The following is an 18,935-nucleotide window of genomic DNA, read 5'->3' as shown; positions in this document are numbered from 1 at the left end:
TACAATCATGATCTGTGTTATAATCTCTAATCCCAGCACCAATATGATTGGGTGGACATTTTGCTTTCTTTCTAAAAGAAAATATCCCTTACTAATGATAAATTACTTGATAACAAGAAACATTACTGAAGGAAGCGCGAGGGCACTACTACTTGGAGCGAAACATGCATTGTAGTGGAAGTGGAAGGTGGAGGAAGTCTGGAGTAATTCTAAGGCCTTGCGTAGCTTAACTTTTGACCTAACCACTACCTCATGGCCTTTGAGTGTCGCTCCTTTACGTTTGGATGTGTACAAATCTATATAAAACCTAATTTTTTGTCTCAGACTACTGAGGAGGTAATTATTTTCTTAGCCAAACTTGCTTATATGACTATCTTTAAACTAAAAGTTGCATAAGCGATCGTATTAATAAAAATCAACCATCAACAAATTAATCACTAACTTAACCAAGTACTCTGACCAAAACAATACACCGGACCACCTGTTCAATCAGGACCAAGCATTGGTTGGTTACTTTGGGCAAATCCAGACGGTTCTAGATTTTGGAACATTATTGACTCTCTCAGCCCATTTAATCAGCAGCCATCAAAGTTGAATGTTAAAATGTCTAACTCTATGTATCATAACATAGGCCAGAAATTGAACTATTAGCCTCCCAGTATTTAAATAAATAATAAAAAAAAAAGGAACAAAATTTAAATACAAGAACTTGGCAATATATAATGCTATACATCCTTAATTAAAGAATTAACAACACCATTTGTGTTGTCATATGATCTGTATAATCAACTTTGAACCCTCTTGAATTGCTGAAAATTAAGGAGTACTCCCCTGTGATCCTATGAATCTGATATTACTACTGGAGAAGCCAAAGGTGGAGATGGTAGCACTACCTCAGAACCCATGTTATGATCATGGGGCGGCGGCTCCGCCGGCGGAGCCAGAGATTGGGAGGTGGTGCTACACCGACAAATGGGGCATGTGGTATTTGATCTCAACCATATATTGATACAGTCTACATGAAAGAAATGCTTACAATTTGGTAGAAACCGAATCATCTCTTCATCTTGAAATATACTTAAACAAACTGCACACTCTCTTGACCCATTCTTGTCATGATCATGTTGGTTATTTATAAGCTCTTTGTAGGCGAAAACTGGTAGCGAATCAATTACCGATGGATCAAGGCCGGAATTGGGTGGTTCTTGTGGGTGTGTTCTCATGATTGTGGCCTCATGGATTAGCCGATTAATCCTGAAACGACGCCTTGTAGTGCTCCGCCTTATTAGACACCATGCAATGAGGTAGAGGACGATGACTAATGTGATTGCTATAAGTAAAGAGAGGATGAGGGTGAGAACGACTCCCGTCCAGCTTCCACTGCCGTTACTGTTCATAGGGTAGTTGCCGTAGTTGCCGTAGTTGCCACCGCCACCACTACCACCACCAGAAGACATGGGTGAATTGATCTCTAACTTCTAGAGAAACTTGAACCTTGGCAGGGGAGGTTGAGAAGGAAAAGGAAATGTTTGTTTTCTTTGCTCTTGTGAATTCGTTTCAATGAATATTCAATATTGTACTAATATGCAAGGGAAACGTGAGGGGTGCTTCTTTATGTACGACCAAAGTCAACATTTTATGATGAGCCATGGTTTATCTGACCCGGAATGGATAACCCAGGTGGTTCAGGCCAAGCGGTTCAAGACTCAAGATCAGTCTTATTGTGGATGGTTTGATCTAGACTTTAGGTAAAACTTAAAAAGAGAACCATAGATATCCGGTTCAACCATTTGGGTTGAGTCAAGTGGGTTCACTCGAGCTGTTTTTAAGAGGGTGGGGTCCTCCGACCGGTACTATCCAACTCAGTTCGGTTCATTTGCTATAATGCATTGAAACGTTCAGCTTTTCCCAACTTTTGGACTCGTTGACCCACAGCTTGCCTTCACCCACCATCTCTTTCATTTTCCTTTATTCTTTATTAATTAAATATTGACAGCCAACTGTGAAATAATAAATATAAAATAAAAAAAAAAAAAAAAAACCTGCCCGGTTGTATGCCCTTGGCATTCAAAAAAAAAAAAAAAAAAGTTGCATGCCCTTGTGGCCCAACACAAGGGCGTGTTACAGCTCTCATTGGCCATGCGACGGGTGCAACGGCCACGCAACCAAGTAATAATTTCCCGTAAAAATACTCAACCTCTCTATAAATATAATTTCGGCCATAAAATTATATTTAAGTTATTAGTTATAATTTTCAAGTATTAAAATTTCGGACCCATAATATAAGGAGAAATGTTATCAATTTTCCACCATTCCTTACTAGTTTGCGAATTCTTTACCAACACGTCTTATTCTTTTATATCATATTAATATATGATTTGACAATTTAACCATTGAATAGATAGAGAATATATAGATGTGCTACTTATATAATTTAATGATATTTCAACCTAATGGTTCATCATATTATTATGGTACATGGGGAAGAAAACGCAGGGAACCTATAAACAAGAAGAAAAAAAAAAGAGTGGGACATGTATCCCTCTTTTTCTAAGAATTTCTCTCTCTCTCTCTCTCTCTCTCTCTCTCTCTCTTTGTGGCTTCCAAACATAGTCTGATTTTTTTATTCTAAATTGGTATGATAAACGACCTAACACAGTTTAAATGCAAGATGACACCATACATATACATTGATCATTTGTCAAATTTGGGGCTTTTATCAATAGCCTATCTTGTATTGCACAATATCACTCATATTACCAACGGTCTAGATTATTCAATGATTTTTTTTTTTAATAATTATCTTATTTTTTTATACATGAGAGAGACTTAGATTGGCATGTTAATAAACATTTTGAGTAGGTGAGGGTAAAAACCTACTTCTCACAAAAATGTGAACCCCACCTTGCTCCTCTCCAATTAGTGAGCCACCCAATTAGTGTTCAATTAGCTAGTGAACGGTTGAGAGGACTCGAACATGCATTTAGAATGTATTTTAGACTCAAAATACCTCCAAACATAGCTCAAGATACCTGTTCACATTTTTTTTTCTTAGGTTCAAGTTTAAGGACCTATTGGCTATTACATATGTCAAGTTTCAAGCAAATAGAGTTTGTCAAGTGACAAATAAAGCATTGAGAAAATCAGGATTACTAAGAGGATGCACAAACTATTAAGAGAACGCATAGGTATATGAAGGAGAATATGCTATTACATGGAAGATGGTATGGATAAAATTGAGTGAAATTTGACATGTAATCCATCCAAGTCATTCCATATCTAATGGTTAGAAACTTAGAATCGCCACATACTATAGCAGCTGACCTAAGTATCTTAAGGTGATTAACCAAAAATCTTTTTGTCAAGAGGGTGTTTATGCCACTTGTGTGGAGAGAAATCTAGAAATTTTCTACGCCACATCAATCACAACACAAGAAACTACAAAGAGCCCTCGTAGTCATATAGGAGAAACAAAGTGTCAATGACGTGTTCACATGGTCAGAATGTGACAAGGCATTGGAAAATATCCCTAGGGATCTTTTCTCCAAGTTTATACAAGTTAATAGGAATTACCGAATTATAGATCTATATACAGGAAAAAATCAAGTTGGTTCTTTGGACGGGAATATGTTATAAAAAAAAAATATAGAAAAATATTTTTTTATGTGGGTTAGTGTGGCCTTGGGATGAAATCAAAGGCCCATGCCCTCCCCATGAAGAGAAAATGACTCTTTTGTGGATGCTTCCTTCTGCACTTTCATTGGCCCTTGTGTGTGGATAGAAATCACACTTCTCCAAACAATATTATTTAATCTTTATTTGAAAGACCGGCACTTTTTAAGTACAAAAGTTCCCTTATATTCTTATTTCTATTCAAAGGAAGAAGTTATACCTACCAATTATCTAATATAGGAAAAGATATTTGCCCGACTCTATTAAGGAGCCTTAGGGTCCACTATTTTCAGTCATGTTAAGCAATGATGTTCTACCTATTTTTTTTTATTTTCTATTAGATAATGTAATTATTTTAATAGTTGGATAAAGAGGACATGATCTAGATTAGCCATGTGACAACATCCCTTTATGTATGTCCAAACACTACAATGATCATGATTACCAAAAAAGTGATGTGATGTCACCGATATGAGGAAGGTGAGAGTGACCAAATCATACTATCTCATATCATCTTTCCCCTCACTTTTTATATAAAGGGAAAGTGATATGTCTTGAAGACTAATAGCATAGCTTACTCCTTGACCAAGAGGGCTGCGGCTTGTGCATGCAGGATTCCTTGGCCCATTTTCACTCCATTATTTGATCTATGTAGTAGGTATTCTAACATCTTGCGTTTTTTCACGCTTTAATAAATATATCTCTTTCTACAAAGAAAAAAATGTGTTGAAGAAGAGATTACTAAACTCTTTATTTACTTCCTCTTGCTTCCATGTGTATGAATTTTCCTATTACAAGCGTGCACGGGAATTTTATTTTCTTTATCAAAGGAAGAAGAAAAAGTACCACAGCCTTCTTGTGTTTGTCATATCAAAGATTGAGTGAGAGTATTAAGCTCTTGTTGATCCACATTTTTTGATGAATTATTTTATTATTCAAAAGGGGTTATCATTTTAATGGTTTCGACAGTCTCTAGCAATTACTAGAGAGGATTATAATCTTATTATTTTATTATTATTATTATTTTTTTTTTTTACTAACGATGGGTATCCAAGCCTTCGGCCTGATTAGTCCCGCAGGACCATACTGACCCCACAATCGTATGAACCGGGTCATACTAAGGTTAAATGAGAATCATTCAACTTTCATTGAAAGCAGTGAAGAGCACTAAACACCCCCGTGTGAGTGAAAGTTTTACACGAACTATGTATTATTGGTTACAAATTATTTTGACAACTTAATGAAAAGCTATAATAAGAAAATCCATTAAGTACTACATGGGAGTTGTTTAAGAAAGTTTGTAAAATTCTTTCTAAATAAATAGAGTATGCATGAAAACTATACCCTTAGATGAATACTCCAAGTATCGATCAAAACTATAAATTATCTATCCAAAGATTAAAATTACCATAATATTTTTTTGTGCCAAGGTGGGCCCACCACCATGGACCAGAGGAGGATTGGGTGCCGAATGGTAATTTTCTCTTTGTCCAAGGTGGGCCCACCAATATAGTGGCCCAAGGGGGAATGGGTGCCTAGTGGTGGGGCTCTAGGGGAAGATACCAAGAAAGGAGGTGCTTCAAATGGGCGTACAAGAAGGGATTCCATATTGACTACAAGTCGAAAAATCCATTTTTCATATACTTGTGAACAACTCCTGTAATCAAGTCGATCTATTAACATAAAAATTTACACAATAGACCAACTCCATTATTCTTCATTAATGAAGCAAGGGTTGGTAGGTTTTCAAAGTCTAATAAATATTTGGAAACAAATTGACACTTAAAAATAATTGATAATCAGTAGACATTATAGATATGAGGCTAATAAACAAACTTTTGGTGTCACTTGCTTATAAGTCGTGGGTCCGTTTAAAAAGCTTTGGGTCCTTACATGAATATTAATTAACAAGTGAAAAACGTGCAGAAAGCTTGGTTATTGAGTGGTTGTTGGTCTTCCGAATTAAGAAAGTGACCAAGTTTTTCTGTGCCCCACGTACAATGAATGGGAATCTATTCATGTAAGGATATTAGGAGGTATATTGGAAAAGATATAAAAATCTTATTAGGCTTTGTGTATCACTGTATCCTATGGCGGTGAGTGAATCGTTTTCTATGGCTATAGGAAAATCTTTTCATTTCAGTACTATAATGTTAAGGATCAATCACTTGATAGATTATTTTTATTGTGTCTATAATTTGTTATGGTAGGTCTCCTTTCAACGCATATCAAAGGATGCAAATTCTGATGCAAACTCCCCCACCAAGAGGCTTTATTTATGGCGGATAGATTAGTTTGGCCTAATTTTGATCCATGTTTTTCTGTGCATGTTTTTAGAATTCAGGAGTGTAATCCGTAGTTTCTATTAATAGACACTCTTTCTAACAAAAATAAATAAAAGAATATGATGGCAGATTAAGAAAATAAGTATACCTATAATTTTTTTTTTTACAAGAAAAAGGAATAAATCCATTCAATCTGAAGTGATCGTGATCCAAATTGATATTGGATTAATATCGGCCAAGACCAATTTCGATCACTAAATCCTTGGTAACAAGGGAAACAATGGTCAACAATAACATCAACAACCAAACAAACAAACAAACTCAGCCTTATCCTAATTAGATTGGGACGGCCACATGGATCCGAGCAAATTACCCCCCACACCCTCCCCCCCCAAAAAAAAAAAAAAGAAGTAAACCCCACAATGACTCAACCACATGATCCTAACCTTTCAGATTGTTCTATTCTGTCATACTAGGATCATAGTTGGAAAACCAAGTTTTCACTTAGACGTGTCACTCGGGTTGAGTAAAAAATTTTGAAAATCTAGTCAATAGTTATTTAGACTCGCCGAAGTATAAAAAACAGCAAAACTCAGACCGAGTCACAGATTTTCCCTTGACTGAATTTTTCTCGAGTCATAGGATAACTGGCCAAGTCTAAACTCTCTCTCTCTCCCCCACCCCACCCCACCACACCCCCCATCTGGTCACAGCTTTTGTAGCACAACATTTCACCTCCTACCACCTCTCCCTTCCCTCCATAGGTGGTGTTGCTGCTTCTCTACTCTTACCTTATGATTCAACCTCCGATTTGCACTTGACTCATGATTCCAACTCTGATCGTAACGATCTCCTGAAACTCCATTCATCTTCGTTTCTAATCAAAATTGTTGGCTAGAATGTAACGAATAGTCTGCTCAGTTGGAATGGACGAAAGATGATTTTATTTTTATTTTTATTTTAAATTTTTTTTTAATTAAATCAGAAGAAGGGGAAAAGAAGGAAATACAATTGACAACGATGCCATGATGGGATGGCTGGGATCAACCCCTTTTCTTTCCAATCAGCTAAACAAAGAAAATAATGGGCAAAAAAGATACAGTGATACAGTGACTTTCAGCCCTATGCAAGTAGAGATTTTGAGTGTTTTTCCAATGAAGCTCCTCATTTTCTTGTTCTTCCGTTGGAAGAAAGCTGAATATTACCATCCTCTACAATAACAATTGTAACCTTATCCCAATTAAATAGGGTCATCAATGTTACCATCATCTCTCTTCTCCTGGTACCCATACAAAGCTACGATGCAATGGCATAGCACAATACCTACGAGCAAAGAGAGATGGTAGAACGAATAGAGATGGGAATGGGGCCAGTGGTGTTTTGCTTTGAAAAATGGTATCTAGTGGGGTTGGATGGGCTTGAGATACCGTGTCAAATACTCTTTGTGAGGGTCACGGGTAGTAACTGGTGGTGGAAGCAACTAAAGACTTCGGTTTCCAAGATTCCGTGCAAATGGTGGGTGAAAAGAAGTCTCCTAGTCTAGACTTTGGCTTCATCATCATATACTTTCTTTTCCGAGATACTTTCTACATAATATTCTAGTTTTTTCAAAACCATATATTCCAACTTGTGCTCCTAATAGTCGTGATCATTGTTAGCAAAAACACGTTTAAAATAATATTTTTATTTTTTAATGCTTAAAGCACGTTTTGTCATACACTTCCTAAAGATACACGAAGGGCAAACAGTAAACATTCTCATTCTAAACATATTTAAAACACGTTCTGTGTTTTTTTGTGTAATCTAAGGCTTGACTTTTGACATAATATCTACTTAATTGATCATCTCTCTCTCTCTCTCTCTCTCTCTCTCTCTCTCTCTCTCTCTCTCTCTCTCTCCCGAACTTCAATGAACTTGATTCTTTCGCCAATATAAAGCTAACTCAATAGCCTATCTTTCTCATCTTTAACTTAAATTCAATGCATAAACCCCGAAATTGAGTTACAAACCGATGTATTTGTTGAAAAGTATAATGAAAGGGATGACTCCCAACTCCAACGTAACATGCATCACGGTGAGAGTGTGTTGACTATGTTGACAACAATGAACATTATCATAGCCAAGCCACATTGTTCAATAGGACTTTAGACATATGTGGTGTATTCATTAAGAATTGATGTTGGATGATATTCAATGATATGTCTTAAAACTTATGAGTCATGGGATATATGTATATTACAATTATTTTCAACATTAGATGCAGATATTCATATAATAATTTCTTAATATACGAGTATACTACTATTTTTTTAGTCCATGTTTGTATGAAATCTACACATTTACAACTTGTACCGTTTGTTTTTTTGTTTTTTACCATTCTCTTTGGAATTTTTTCTGTACAGTCTGTTTCCCTTTTTTTACTGTTCCCCTGTTTTTACTAACAATGGTCATTATTCATGCATGATACGTATCAATACTATAAAAGTGAAGAAACGTGACTAATCTTGACCAGATTTGACTCACTCGAGTCACCAAGATCAAGACCTATACCATGCATGTCTTTCTTCACTATATCTCCTAAGATTATTTTACACCGGCACCGAACTCTTTTAGTTCCTTCAATGCGAATCAGATCACTCCTCTGCACTGGCCATCTCCCCATTGAATATGACCAACACTATTTTGAAAACATGTCCCAAATTTTAAAATGGATTTTTTTTTCAACTTCTTATTTCAATAGAACATTTTCCTCTTTCTAGTACCTTAAATTATTTTTAGGGAGAAGAGTCTACACATTAATTGGCATATGATTGGAATTGGATCATTTCTCTTAACTAGTCACTTGGAGAACGAAAATAAGATATCTTTGGAATACGGCCAGATAAATCTATCACTATAAGTTGAACCGCACAAAGTTATTTACAGCCCACACGGAATCACAAAACAATTAAAAACTACTCAGCAAGTGTGTGTCTATATATATACACTTGACCTTTCTTCTCTGTTAGACAGCACTGGTTCACTTGAAAATCCAACTCTTAAGAAAGTTCAGTAATCACACGCTCACACTTCTCTTCCAAGATCTTCACAGCTTCAGTGAATAACACATCTGGAGGCAGTGCCCCAGTTGATTCAATGGTAACTAAGAGGGAAAATTTTGAGCAAATATTAGAACTTAGAATTCCAAAAGTCTTGAATGAAAATCATATTTGAAAGGTAGCTCCATTGATCCAGCCATAGTAGTGTTTTGAAAACAGTATTTGATTAATTCTACATATTTGAAGAATGTACCCAGTGCATGAGGCTCCCATCACTGCAGGGTCTGGGGAGGGGTCATAATGTACACAGCCTTAACCTCACTTCACAAGGAAGCTGTTTCTCAACTCGAACCCGCAACTACTAGGTTGCCATGGAACAACCTTACCATTGCGCTGAGGTCCATCCTCTACATATTTGAGATCTCTATAAACCAACCCCTCCCCAAGCATGTGGGGTGAGGGCGAAGAAAGATTCAGTCAAAGGGATCACACTCTTTGACTTGTCAACAAATTGTTGCATTTGGCAAATCCTCACGAGATGTGAAATTTGATTGGCAACAGTTACTTTCATGCCTTTTTCTCTAAAATCATTTACTAAAGGAAAAAAATAACTCTGGGGATAACCTAAAGAAACAAACATACAATGCAAAGTACAATAAAAAAGATTATATACTTGTTACAACCACTTATTCCAAAAACTTCCGCTGTTTAAGTAGAAGCTACAGCAATGTATAATCACACATCAACAGCCTCCCCTCACATGCAGACATGGCTTTGCACGTCACACAATCACGTGTATGGGGCACAACACATAACACAAACTTGCACTTACCAAGGATCAAACACCCTACCTCCCATCTTTGATATCATGTTATAACAGCTTATCCCAAAAGCTCGAGCTGTTAGTAAGGACTACAGCAATGTATATCAAGTATCAACACACAGAAACAATACTCATACCATATATCTACTGCCCAGTAACAAAATAGTATTATATGGTGCTATAGTTTCCATTTAGATAATTTTTTGTAAGAATAAAAAGGCAAATTAATATTATCATAAACTTCTGTTACAAAAACAAAAACCAAAACGAAATGAAATCTCAAGTTGTTGCATCAGGAATGATGCAGAATCAGGTGAGAAACTATAACCATTTTGTTTATAAGAACAAAGGTAACATGGTAGTGGTTGTATAAAAAAAAAGTTGAATGGTGGGACCTAATTAATCATAGGATCTCTTCTGGACGCATGTATGATCCTCCCTCCATTTACTGTAAAGTAGTCGATCATCAATCATACCTAGAATTCTTATAATCAAACGACCTGAGGAATCTCATAAACCAAAAGAGGGCCATTTGGAACTCAAAAATAGATGGTCAACATTGGGATCTCCATTCACTGCCAGAGGATGCAATGTAGTCTGTATAATATCCCACAATGACTTCCTTTATTCTTCAACTATGAGAAAACAGATAACTCAACAAAACCTAGCTGCATGAAGGATGCCAATGTAGTCTGAACAATATCCACAATGACTTCCTTTATCCGTCAACTATGAGAAAAACATATTCTCAAATCAACTAAACCTTGTCCCAAATAAATGAGTCTGCTACATGAATCCTGTTTCACAAGCCATGTAACCTTTAGCCTACCCCTAGTTCTTTTAGCTCCTCTAATCTGCAAACTATCACTCCCTCCTTGCCTGTAGATTCAATGGCACCTGTTGTACCCTGACCACCTCAAACGAGTCTCTCATTGTCATATCCTCTGAGAGGCATGCCTATATTAGCAAAAGATCTAGGCTATCTATTTGCCTAAATTGTGGACTAGTACTAGAATGGAAGCACTAGAGCATCAGCATTGCCAATGTGCAGATCAACAGTGTTCCATTCATGTCAATAGGACTAGAACTGGATACCAAGGTTCGAGGTCTCGGTTTCTCCCATGGTTTTGCCCAGGACAAAAACCGAGATCTGGCGAGATCTCGACGAAAGCATGTATTTTTGGACAGGAAAACTCAGGAATGGATTTCAGTGGCCAACTTAGCCCCTAAAACTTGTAATCTAGCCTTCTAAACACAATGGAAACATTAAATTTAAAAAATCAAAACCAAAATGGTTTGTTAACTTCAGACCCTAGGTTGGTAGTCTATGGAGAAGGTCTCCCTTAGGATATTCTACACAATATCTAGTACTTTTAGAACACATACAATCCAAGTAAAAGTGTAAAACAACTTAAATAAGCATAAGGAATTACAAGACATAAGAAAATGTCAATCTTCAATCTCCAAGTGTTGAAGTTGATAATCTCTATTATATAGGTGAGACTTAGCAAGAAGAAGCACCACAACACAAAGTCCTGTGGGGTTTTTCTTCACAGCAGAGGGAGACAGGAGAGAAAAGCGAAAAATCTCATCAAAATGGGTTAACATCATGTGAATTGGTCGAGTCGAGTTGAATATGAGAAATGAACCAAAATCTCAGCGAGAAATCAAGATTTTGATCAAGATATTGATGTTTTCCAGTATCGTCTATGGTCTCAACTCGCCAAAGCAAAAAACAAAAATGATATTTTAGCGAGATTTCTCCGAGACCTCAAACTATGCTGGATACTGAAAGGACTATCCAACCATGCTAACCTAAAAGGTGGAATTGAAAGAGGAAAATTTTAATTGCTGCTTTCAGGATGAAATTGCCCTTGAGGCTCTTCATGTGAATAGGAACGTCAAAGGCAGAAGACTACTGAGTCCCAAATGGGAAATCCTATATTACAGATGCCAGAAAAAGAGGGAGGAGGGGACTCAGCAACTTGGACCAGCACCACAACATTGTATAGCTGAAGAGAAACATTGACCCTTTGCCTTTCTGAGTTGGTCCAGCTTAGGTCTCCACAAAATCTCTCAACTCAATGGACACTGAAGCAGAGCATATTCCAATGAAGCTCTGAGGGGATGAACTGCCAAAAGATGCAAAAACAGATCTTAGCAACATGGAAATTGGAATACCAACTGAGCCAATTTGAAAACACATTTATAGGAACCAGTTGTGTGGGTGGCCCAGCAAACAAAACTTTGTTGGCTTGGTCCCAGTTTGTGCCATATGGAAACTTAGATGGCACCCATACTTTCTACACATATCCATTTCATCTTCCACCAATATCATATGGATTCTTGCAAATGAAAAACATGTCCGTGTAAGACCCTATGCAGACAGCCAGATTCCAAAACTTCTCAATTTTCTGTTTTACTTCTTTGTCCAAGTTTGTTTGCATATATTAGCAGTTTACAAACACTTTAGAACTTTGTCTAATTGAAAACAAAGGCTGCTTACTTGTCATCCAACTAAACAATCCTTAAACCCAAGAATTCAATGGGCTAAATTGGTCTTGCTATACTTCTTTCAATAAATGGGAACAAAGCATCTTTCCCCATTCAACTCCATTTAGAATGATATATGTTATTAAAGACATCCAGGTACTTATTCACTTTTCCTCAAGTCATTGGTCATTCCAGTCCACCCCTCGTTCTTTTAGCTCCTGTAAACTGTACTATCTCACTCCTTACAGGTGCATTTTGCATTTTAGTGGCATTCCTTTACATATCCATATCACTTCAAGAAACTTTCTTGTATCACCTATGCAAGATATCCTAAGTTTCCTCAAATTCACCACTTTCTACTAGTGATAAAATTCAAAATATGTCCCATTGCTTAACATTTGAGACAAGTCTCTGATAGCGCAGAAAATCCATAGCTTCTATGTGCCTAGTTTCTATGCCTGCAGAATCGGACACCTCGACATGTGTCGGATCCGGACTCTTATGTTCATGTCCAAGTAAAAATATCCTCCAGTAACGTGGTAACTTTAAGCGCAAATCACTACAAAGCCACTTGAGCACAACTCTATTTTATAAAATTTACATAGTAGATAAAAAAAAAAACAGAAAGACAGCTCAACAACTTTAAATAAAAGAGCAAAAGGTCTAAGGTGGCTCATATGGCTGGGTTGGATCAACAAATTTCAAATGTGGCAAATCCAAGGGGCACTACATTTATTTAACAATACAAATAGTTCATGAGATCCATCTAAATGCTACAAAAATAGGTGTACATTTTGCTACGGCTAGAACAAGGGTCATCACCCCAAACTTATGCCTTCAATACACAACATGGTTTAAAGCAATGGTGAAAGAGGAAGGCCACCACTTCCATCGAAGTCAACCCAAACATATATTTTTTTGTGGTCCTCAACAAGAAGAATTTATTAGGTAAGAGGACAAAGCATATGTACAAGAAATACACTCAAGCAGACAAAGAAGGAAGACAAAGAATAGCCATCTGCACTTCCAAAACAACAAACAGTATACTCCCTATGAATACAACCTTAACACAAAACAAAGAAAACAAAGAAATACTAAAACAGCCCAGGAACAGATAGCCAACCACAACCTCCAAAACAATAGACACTATCCTCAACATTAAGACCAGCCAAAAAATCATATATCCAAAACTTCTCTTCCCGTTTCTGAAATCAAGTATCATTTGTAGTACAAGTTTCCTGAAAGGTATCATAAAAGTCCAACTCCTGCCACAAACTTCATAACTCAGAATAATATTGAGACAAGGTTAGATTCTGTTGCTTGGTCTCATGAAGTTTCGTGTGCAATTCATAGACTTGTGCATCATTCCCAATGGGAATATGTATCCTAAGCAGCGCTAGCCTTCTAGATCTTGGCAGCAGTATCCACGAGGAGACGATCCCTAGCAATATGGGGTTGCATAGAGTTGAGGAAGGGCATTACCAAAGAATTATCTGAACTCGACTTTCTTTAGGGAACACCAGTAGTAGCAGGCTTCACAGTTTCTCCTGTAATATGGCCAATATAACCACGTGAATTGATGGAGAGGTAATATGAACGCCACCACATCAAATAATTGCTCCCATCCAGTCGAACAGAGCTGAAAAGAAACGAAGGGAAAGATTGGTGTGTCCCAAGACTCATCCCTTCAGAATAGTCAATCTGTCAGTAAGGTCTGACATAGTTACCAATCAGGAGATGCACGCAGGATGAAGAAAAGTGGCTGAAATAGGCCACAAACAAAGAGAGCACCAACCGCAAGCAACATCACAGACCAAAGAAGGGATAAAAAACCCTGAAAAGAAAAATCAATCAAGGTAAAATCCTGAAAGTGAAATCGATTTTCGGGCAAATGTGACTCTCAGATCATTGTATGGGAAGCATGGTTCTAAATATCGGTATCGGATCAGTTGTATCGGTATCGGCTGAGACTGATACCAATACCTGACCGATCCGGATCGGTTATCAACATCGGTTTAGGGGTAAAATAGTAAAAAATGTGAATTTTTTTGTGAAAAGTAAGAGCATAAGTGACCAATCCAGATCGATCCCATCTGATCCAGATCGGTATCATATCCGTATCATCGGATACCTATACCAATAACTAAATTAGATACCGATATCGATACCGATAACTAAATCCATGATGGGAAGAGGTCTAAGAGCCCAAAATGAAGAGTGAAAACTCTCTGGGGTTTAAGATACTTACCACCGAAAGGGGAGGAGCAGCGGTGGTGGCGGTAGGTGAAATCGAGAGGAAAAAATGGGAGGTGAAGTGCGGAAAACGAGAGAGAGAGAGAGAGAGAGTTGTGCCTAGGGTTTGGATCCCAATGGGGATTACAGTTCTGATATCATGTTTGCTTGTGAGAAATGATTGACTGTCAAGATTGACAGCCCTACTTTACTTATAATAAGTGAAATAAAGGTATAAGTACAAGAATGCCATCATAGGACAGAAATACCCTTATACCCATATTACCTCATATTTACAACAAATATTTAAACAGCACAGCAACTAGTTTTATGGGAAATGTCGATCATGTAAATGCAGACTCCTTTTCTTCTGCAACTATGACACTAGTTTGGGTTGGATGGATTACGTAGTGTTTCAGCTGAAGACACCCAAGGGATGGATGACCAACTAAACAGTTGAATCGATGCATGACTGTAGTACACACACGGCATCATCTCAAGGGACTAAAACCACAATGGACCTCTGCTGTATGCATCAGTTATTGGATAAAAACAAGAAAAATATATTCCATCAAGACACCAAAATTCTGCCAAATTAATAATTAATGCACCCACGTCAAACTACTTACAGATGAAGTGGTCTTTAACACGTCTTAGTGCCACACGCTTCTCCCAGCCTTCGCCGCGAATGCATTCCCTACACAATGTGCAAGCTCGTGGTTTGGCAACAATTGCCCTCTTCTTACCTGCTCATGATCAGAATCATCAATCATGAATTAGGGAACAGATGAAAAATGTAGTACATAAAAGCATTTTTTTTTTTTTATAGAAAAAAAAAAACATAAAATAAACCTTTTTTCTTTCTACTTCCCTCTCCACCAGCTGCCATGGCGTCTAGGCGACCCAAGGCGTTGGAGGGGGCCTGGATGCAAGGCAACACCAATAAGGTGACCAAGGCAACAGGATGCCTAGGAGACCAAGGTGCCTAGATGCCTAGGCCTAGGCGATAATTTGACAACTACGTTCCCTTTTCGGAAATTTATACTTTGTTACAAAAATAATAGAGCATAACAAGGTCGAGACCAATAGACCCAGCTACAAGGGATTATCCAGTCCAACAAACCCTTCCTAATCTACTTATATTCAGCTACCCTACCTTGAAATTCTACAGCAACCAAACACATTGAAAAGCATCCCACTTAACCCTTTTCTCGAAAACTGATAATCCTGCCACCCTATAATAAAAAATACTCCCTTCCCCTCCACACAAGTCCCCAACTAATAGAAAATTAAACAATTTTCCACACCACCCAAGCTCCGTCCATGGTTTAAAGTATCTCCGATACTGATACAATATCCTAAATTTATCCGACCGATACGATACACACCGATACGATACATGGAATTTTTAAAATCCTTTCGTATCAATATATATCCTACGATACATACCAATATGCACCGATACATCACCGATACACATCAATACAATACGATATGTACCGATACTCTATGGAAAATATAAAATCGAGGTGAAATGTACGTTTTGGTTGTATCGATCGGTGCATATTATTGAGTATCAGTACGAATCAATGAGTATCAGTACGTATCGATGAGTATCGGTACGTATCGATATGTACCGATACAATGCTACGATCATATAATGGCCAAGATGAGTAATTTTTCAGAAAAAAACACTATTTTTTGAAGGGTTTTTGTTCCAAAGTTGCTGCCAGCCATATTTCTCTCTAACTAAAGTGGAATCAAGGTTAGGAACAAGGATTTTACATTTATGGGACAACTAAAAACCTTGAATTCTTAGTGCGATACCCTCAATTTAATGTTTATGCATAAGAGATGTTATCAATAGATTTTTTTAACAATTTTTTTATGCAAAGTGTTTAAAAAAGTGTTTCTTATACATTTATGTGCCTATCTTTAGCGTATCTTAGCGTATCTCCGATACAATATGATACCCTTCAATACATATCTTAATTTTGGTCAACCGATACGGCGACCAATACTGATACTTTAATCCTTGGCTCTACCTGAGATTGAAGCGTTACTCTAAAATGCATCATCTCCTCAAACGAGCACAACATTTGAGGAAAATTGGCAAAATGAGTGAAAATTAGAAATTGTTAGAAACAAATCGAAATTGTTAGAATGCCAAATTCCTTCATATAAAATATTAAATTTCGAATGAAAATTGGCAAAAGGAGTCAAAATTAGAAACAAATCGAAATTGTTAGAATGCTTTACGTTTGTTCAAAAACTTACAACTCTTTGGGGATTCAAACCTCTCCTAAACTCATCTAAGCTCCTACGACATGATTGCAAAGAAATATTTGGTTTGAAACTTCAAAAAAGAGATATGTCCCTTAATCTTATCATCTTGGTTCAATTTTTTGGTAGATTTGAGCAATGCTTTAATACTTATACTAGAAAAGTGAAACAAAATTACTACTTTGAGTTTTCTTTTTGTTACATCTAATCATTCATCCACGGGTATTTATGCTTAAATAAGCATCCCCTAAAGTTTCATTTCAAAATTCTTAGTATATCCCCAGATTTCCCATTAGTTCCTAAAATAACCTACGCTGTTGAAATCTCAAACCTTACCAGAAACACAACCACTTTGGGCTTAATGGCTCTACAAACAGATTTAACCATGAAGGCATCACAACACCTCAAAATACTACTCTATAGAGAATGACCAACTTCTCTGAAGCAATAGACTTCATCTTGCAAAAAATGATTACAAATACGGTGCATGATGCAGCTGTCAGTAAAAAGTGTCAATATGCATATCCACCATATAGGGGTTATCCCACTCATAATCCAATCTCTTATAATGTGAAATAGTAAGTTTCACTATTATGAGATTGATTAACAAAAATAAGCAAAGAATTACTCCCAAATTTTCAAAGAGAACATGGTCACTTACCATTACCAATATCTTCAATGTCGAACACATTTACAGGGCATTTCTTTACAAGCTCTTCAGCCTTCTCATCTTCGACCTCTTGCAATAACACAACCTACTTCGAGAAACAAATTAAATTAGAATCCCACTTTCTGGTTATACTAAACATTGTGTCTTTGAGATTAAACAAAAGTGAGTATTCAGCGATAATCTTGTCCTCACGTCAGGAAGCATCCTATACCAAGCCGTAGACACTGAGGACCACTTGGCATGAGTTTTACCAATGCCTTTGACAGCATGAGCTTCAAGTTCAATTTCCTGCAGGAAGCCATGAAATTTTGACAGATCTCAATTCTAGACGTAGAAACTATTCCATAATAACTTTTCTCAAAAAGATATAAAATTACACTCTTTTCAAGAAATCCTATTTCCTTAACCGCATGAAGGAGGAGGTGCAGATGGATAAAAAAGAAGATAATATATGCTCTCAAAAAATTTAGATAGTAAGCTTATGTAGTTGACAATTGTGTAATATAAAATAAAATAAAAAATGGGCATACCCAGTGCATGAGGCTCCCGCCACTGCGGGGTCTGGGGAGGGTCATAATGTATGCAGCCTTACCCCCTTCATGGAGAGGCTTTTTCCCGACTTGAACCCATAACCACTAGATTGTAATGGAGCAAACTTACCATCGCATAATATAACATAGTATGATGTAGATCCCTATTATGGGCAGGGTTATCGCAGCAGGAAGCCCAGCCCAAAGGGACTACAATCGGCCGCTTAATTGAGGCCTATTTGATGTAATAAAGAATGGACCCAATGGGCCCATCGAATTAGGATTTTTACTTAAGTACTATTTTAATGTCTTTATGTTATTTTGGGCTATTGATTGTAAATCCTATTAAGGCCTATGAGCCCTAGTCCCAATCTTAGTCCATTTCAATTCCTAGTTGTAGTAGGAGTGTCTAGTCCTCTTTGGAAACTAGCTCCCAGTCTTAATATGATTGTAAACTATCCTTTATAAATAGAGAGACATATGTACTATTGTTTCTCAGATTTAACTAAAGAAGTTTGCAACTATTTTCTTAGAGCAGCTGGGATAGCTGTGGGTGAGAAACTCAGGCTGATATAGCCACTTCCTCTCCCACTTTTCCCTTGTTTCTTCTTTGTTTAATCTTTCTATTTTCACTGTTATTTGCTGCTGTCTCTGTTTATTGCTTCTGTGAACATTAAAGAACTTCATATCTGTCCAAGCCTTCAGAACCAGCATCGATTCATAAAGGTTTCTCTCTCCTGAAGCCTGTGATCTCTCTCCTGGGTCTGATTTCAAGAAAGTAACTTAAAAACCCCTCGTCAAAAGCTTCTCAAATTTTTAGGTTTTTGTCCCCTCCTAGGGCTCCCATCGACCCAAGTTTGAGCTCAATCAGAGCTCTAATTATAGCAGCCGCCCCTTCTCTGAATTGGC

The 18,935-nt window shown here is 37.1% G+C and overlaps 2 protein-coding genes across 3 annotated transcripts in view; both read right to left on the bottom strand.

Annotated features, from left to right (window-relative positions):
- Positions 1-785: 785 nt before the first annotated feature.
- Positions 786-1,525, bottom strand: LOC122080938 (RING-H2 finger protein ATL39-like). Its single transcript, XM_042647837.1, has one exon. The coding sequence runs from the start codon at positions 1,455-1,457 to the stop codon at positions 840-842; it is 618 nt and encodes a 205-aa protein (XP_042503771.1). The 5' UTR covers positions 1,458-1,525; the 3' UTR covers positions 786-839.
- A 7,274-nt stretch (positions 1,526-8,799) lies between these two features.
- The window catches only part of LOC122081169 (DNA-directed RNA polymerases I and III subunit RPAC1-like), a 46,164-nt gene continuing 36,028 nt past the window's right edge, over positions 8,800-18,935 (bottom strand). The window contains exons 7-10 of one of the 2 annotated variants that reach the window (XM_042648168.1): positions 17,689-17,784; positions 17,488-17,581; positions 15,173-15,289; positions 8,800-9,099 (exon numbers count right to left, since the gene is read on the bottom strand). In XM_042648168.1, the coding sequence (XP_042504102.1) occupies positions 8,996-9,099; positions 15,173-15,289; positions 17,488-17,581; positions 17,689-17,784 (411 nt within the window). In that variant the 3' untranslated portion in view covers positions 8,800-8,995. Of the gene's footprint in view, positions 9,100-13,319; positions 13,859-15,172; positions 15,290-17,487; positions 17,582-17,688; positions 17,785-18,935 lie in introns of those variants that run through there. The other variant, XM_042648169.1, reaches the window with a different exon arrangement.

Source organism: Macadamia integrifolia, chromosome 6 (assembly GCF_013358625.1).
Source record: "Macadamia integrifolia cultivar HAES 741 chromosome 6, SCU_Mint_v3, whole genome shotgun sequence".
In the NCBI taxonomy this organism is placed as follows: domain Eukaryota; kingdom Viridiplantae; phylum Streptophyta; class Magnoliopsida; order Proteales; family Proteaceae; genus Macadamia; species Macadamia integrifolia.
The sequence above is the reverse complement of the archived record's forward strand: the minus strand, read 5'-3'. Positions and strand labels throughout refer to the sequence as shown.

What these genes read in the sequence shown, in the direction of transcription:
- LOC122080938 (XM_042647837.1), bottom strand. Translation starts at nt 1,457, where the DNA reads ATGTCTTCTGGTGGTGGTAGTGGTGGCGGTGGCAACTACGGCAACTAC.